The sequence below is a fragment of the Patiria miniata genome, unplaced genomic scaffold, assembly GCF_015706575.1.
Source record: "Patiria miniata isolate m_02_andy unplaced genomic scaffold, ASM1570657v1 HiC_scaffold_9, whole genome shotgun sequence".
NCBI classification, from domain to species: domain Eukaryota; kingdom Metazoa; phylum Echinodermata; class Asteroidea; order Valvatida; family Asterinidae; genus Patiria; species Patiria miniata.
In genome coordinates, this window is record NW_024037076.1 from 15,543,991 (window position 1) to 15,548,850 (window position 4,860).

The following is a 4,860-nucleotide window of genomic DNA, read 5'->3' on the forward strand; positions in this document are numbered from 1 at the left end:
TTTCTTGTTTGTTAATGTTTCTGTTTTTAGTTGGATGTATGCGCATTATCAGTGTTCATTAGTATTTGTATTATCACTTGTATTTGTATTATTACTCAATAGTTTCCCATTGTCGTACTTGCTAAGAACACACTCTCGCAATCTAACAGCCTGTCTAATGCTCGTCTGTGTTACATTACCATAGTTTTCCCGCCTAGATGACACAAATCAATGCTCAGCCATGTCTTGCAGCAATGCTGGAATGTGAAGTATTTGCTTTATATGTACATTAGAATCAGAAGTCTATTCCAGCTTATCACATTCATTGGGTTGTTGGGACAAATTCAGGGAGCATAATGTCTGACGAATATATTATGCTTCCACAGCCGGCTTTTTCGAAGTTTTGACCCATATTCATGCATGGCGCCAACCATAATATGCTAATACGACCTGCGATGAATGATACGATAACGCGGTACCCGCTGCTATGTAAATCAGATTCTATGTACATCAGTGGTAAGACGTCTGCACTAGAAAGCAAGAGGTCGTGGGTTCGAGTCCAACCGAGTGATATTTTTTCCAACTTTCACTCGGGAGGTAACACACTGAGTATACAGTCTTTACGCGTCGGTGAAGGGCGAAACCTAATATTGATGAAATATGATGTTAAAAGGAGCCACGTTAATGCAGGTCAATACAATTTCGAGGGATTCAGACCCTGCTTCCTACACTGCAGTCAGAGTTGAGCACAGAAACCACTGTACCATTGCCTTCGACAACCACGTGGTGAGTCTGCCTCTGAGGTGATTGGAATGATGAGTTCTGTTCCTCGTCTGGCGTTTTAGCGGGCTGTGAGTTCCCGATGCATGCATCTGAGAGGAACACACTGCAGTTTGGCAAAGTGTCGAGCCTATCGTTCGGCTTGACGATGCATCCTGGTGATGGTGGTGGCAACAGAGTGTTTTGGTATGGCTTGGATGGGCTTGCCTGGACCGGACGCCTCGTCACGGGTGAGCGAGAGGGACTGGACATCCCGAAGGACTTGTCAGGCCCCGTGGACCGCTGATAGGTCCCCATGCGGAAATTAGAGGTAGGCCGTGAAGACCGTGTCTTCATGCTGCTGTGGCGCATCACGTGGTGGAACGCACGCGGAAACTTCATCTGCATGACGCACTTGCGGAAGTTGGCGTTGAAGACAATGTACACAAGTGTGTTGAATATGCTGTTGCTCATAGCCAATGCCTCCACGACGTAGAAGAGAGTGTGGTAAAGCGCAAAGTTCTCTGACATCGACGCGGGGATGACTACGTCACGGGTGATGGCGAATCCATGGTAGGGGGCCCAGCAGAGTGCAAACAGCGCCACCACAATGATAAGCATACGGATCGTCCTCCGTTTGGAATTCTCAGCCGCTTGTTCCTGCTCCTCCGTGTTATGACCACCGGGAATCTCCCGGAACCACAGCGTCTTGGCAATCAGGTAGTACGCCACGCACATAGCGACCAGCGGAACCAGAAATTCCGCAGACACCATTAGCAGAGTGTACGCCTTCATAGCGTAGCCGTTCTTCCAGTTCTCGGCGCACTGAACGATGACCGTGCCATCGAGTAGCCGCACCGTGTACAATTCGCTGTGGACGGCAACCGGAACCGTGACTGTGGTGGAGACTAGCCAGATGATGGCCAATAGGATAGATGTGGTGCCTCTGGTCATCCTTGGCTTCAGTGGATACGTGATGACGATGTATCTAAGTCAATAAAAATGAAAACAAAAATAATCAATATAACCACTGTAATGTGCTCAAATACAACAATTTGGCTATTAATTTAAGCTTTCAACCTCGAGACAAACGTGGACCCTGGCAGGGTAACTTGCCTCTTCTTTTCCCTGAATCGAATTTTGAGATTTTTCGACGTGTATCATGTGACGCTCACTGTGAATTACTAGGTCTAATCCTCCTCATAAATGTTATCCCATTTCCAATACGATCATCACTTATTCTTTCATTTCTATTTGCTTATTATCCTATTGAGCGTAATATTTTGAAATGATCATGTTTTCGGATCTGGCATGGCAACGAAGTGCTGCAGTCTGTACCCGGACCCTAAGGCGAAATTTGACAAACAACATTGCAAATTCATCCAACTATTCCCTAACTAATTATGTCCACGATTTTTGACATGCAAATGATCCAGAACGCAATTCTGTGACCATAAAGTCACTGCCCATAACTCGCATGTGTCAATAGGTGACGAATGTTTCTCGGAATTAACTTCCCTTTAAACAATTCTTCCGAGCTCTGAATCAGAAGAAAAGGGTCAACTTATTCCATCCATCAGTAGAACTTGATTAGGCCAACAAACAAAAATATTCGGTCTCTGGTCAGACCAAAGTTCCGGAATTGACGCGGCGATGCGGCTTTTTTTTTTCTTCAAGCTTGGATTGTACAGACAAGGTGGGGTACTATTTAGCTTTTTTGGTGTCCTCATGTACATTGGTGTCCATAATTTGCCTTGGTGCTCTCGATCATTTGCCTTGTGCAATTTCCCATTCCTTGGTGCTCTTTGGTAAAAAAAAAATGAGGAGGTGCGGCAATAGAGGGTGCTGTTGGAGCTACGGCGGGACATTTTGGGAAAAAAAGATTGACGCGCATGATTAAAATCGACGCGCGCGCTGACCAGAGACCGACTTATTATTTTGTTTGGCCTTAGATACACTTTTTTTTTGGGGGGGGGGGGTTCAATGTCGGGAAAAAATTGTGAGGACTCGAACCTATACAACCTGCAGCAATGTGACCACAGACTACTATTACTACTACTACTACTACTACTACTTCTACTACTACTACTGTGGCAGGACACGGTGCCGCATCGCTTTTCACTGTGAGTCTCAGCAACGTTCGAGTAGCTTACGCATGCAAATAAACATTAAACGAGAGCGTTCGTTTAGCCATCACATTATACTCATGTCTGCGCCGGTGTCAATCACCAGTGCCCCACTTCGCAAGCGGGTACCGGGTGGATGCCCCACGGGTATTGACTTAGCCGGACGAGTTCTTGGCTCGATTGAAGATGGCGGAAACTTGAATTAATACAATTAAGAGAGTATTTTATAACTCAAACGTAATACAATTTTAGTTAGCATGACCACTTGGACAGACAAGTTTTAGATAATTCCTGGAATATCTTGCGATTCGAGCAATCATTGATAAAAAATATTTCAATTTTACCATCTGACCGGACGACAGCATTTGGTGTGTCTACATTGTATAGTCCAAACTGGTAGTCAATAAATATACCTATGTCTTGAATACCGTATTTTCATTGGCCTAGAACGATCATGTGTTGAGTATATAAAAAAGTTATGGCACACTCCTTCTTGGATATAACGTACCACAGGGAGTGTGCTATGACTTTGAACGTACGGTACGTATGGGAGTGAAACGCCTGTATCGTTGGTACCCACGCTGTTTTCACATTTTTTTTAACACATGAGTGGGAGCAGCAAACTAGCAGACGAGCAAGCAGACTGCTGTTTCTTTTCATGATCCAAAGAATCCAAGACAGGGATATAACAAAACAATTGTTGTTCGCCTCGGGTGCTATACCTCATATCACATCAGTCAACAACTGTGATGCGATCAAGCTAAATGAGTCATTTGTCGACCCTGGTCAATTTCTTTTTACAGATTTGAAAAGAGCACATCTCAGCATTACTGCTGTGAAAACCGCACGCTGATACCATCTTTAGTTAAAAAATTATGGATGTCGGAACACCAAGAGATGTGATGAAGTGATGTGATGAAGTGGCCCTATTTTGGCCTGAATCGCCAAATGAAAGTTCCCGACAAACGACTCTTTTAGCTTGATCGCATCACAAGATATATAGTGACCTCCCCCTTTCCCCCACTGGAAACTATCAATAGTACCAGAAACAAGTAAATTATGGAGCATGGTCAACTATAATAATGCATTCTGCAAATTTTGAATATATGAAATAAATCAGTAATATTGCCGAGCGTCCTTTTCAGGTTCTCTAGTTCAATTATTTCGACATGTTGAATAGAGACAGGAAAATGTCCGAGATTCAGAGTCGGTAGCCGGCACAATTCTTCAGCTCCCGTACTGGTTCATTAGACCCACTTAGTGGAAGCACAAGTACCACTTATACTCGACAATCTAAACAGCAGCCATCATTAATTGTACGTAATGGAGCTCCACACATGACATCTACTCTGTAACTAGTATGGTGATCCACGTCTGATTCACGCTCTAACTTCAGCAGCAAATTCGGGAAGTGATATTGTCCCTGCTGTTTAGGTTTGATTCGATTGTGAACGTTTTACAGTAAAACGGGCACAGTAGAATCTTTGCCTGCAGATTTACACCATAAATATATGTTGGTTTCCGACAAACCAACGCTTACATTAAAACTTATAATTCCTTGAAATGCTGGTAATTTATATTACATGTAAACGACTACTCGCTTTTTAATTCCACCTCTGACGGTCATGCAAAATGTACGCTAATTTTCCTTTTTTTTTAAGGCAATCCGACTATGTAATTAGTTCTGTTTGTATTTACTTTTAATATACACAGAGCTCCCTCTCTGTGTTTGCACTGTATTTCGAACGCTTCACCCTCTCTTCATAATTATCGTTCTTTGCCGAAGACTCGATCATACAGTTTTGTCTTTGCACTTCAAAGGTACTTGTGTTTCATTGTGTGAAGTTATATTCTGTGATCATTCATTGTAAATTAAATGTAGTTTATAGTATTCTATCACATACTTAAGGACTGCACGGCCCACCACATTCCTCATTGTAAACTCTTGTTTGGCATTATTATTGATTGTATTATAGTTTGATGTGATTTTGAAAGT

At 43.0% G+C, this 4,860-nt stretch overlaps 1 protein-coding gene across 1 annotated transcript; it reads right to left on the reverse strand.

Moving 5' to 3' along the window:
- Positions 1–320: 320 nt before the first annotated feature.
- LOC119720910 (prokineticin receptor 2-like) lies at positions 321–3,591 on the reverse strand. Its single transcript, XM_038190777.1, has 2 exons — positions 3,587–3,591; positions 321–1,726 (listed from the first exon to the last, which is right to left on the reverse strand). The coding sequence occupies exons 1-2, from the start codon at positions 3,589–3,591 to the stop codon at positions 691–693; spliced, it is 1,041 nt and encodes a 346-aa protein (XP_038046705.1). The 3' UTR covers positions 321–690.
- Positions 3,592–4,860: the final 1,269 nt, after the last annotated feature.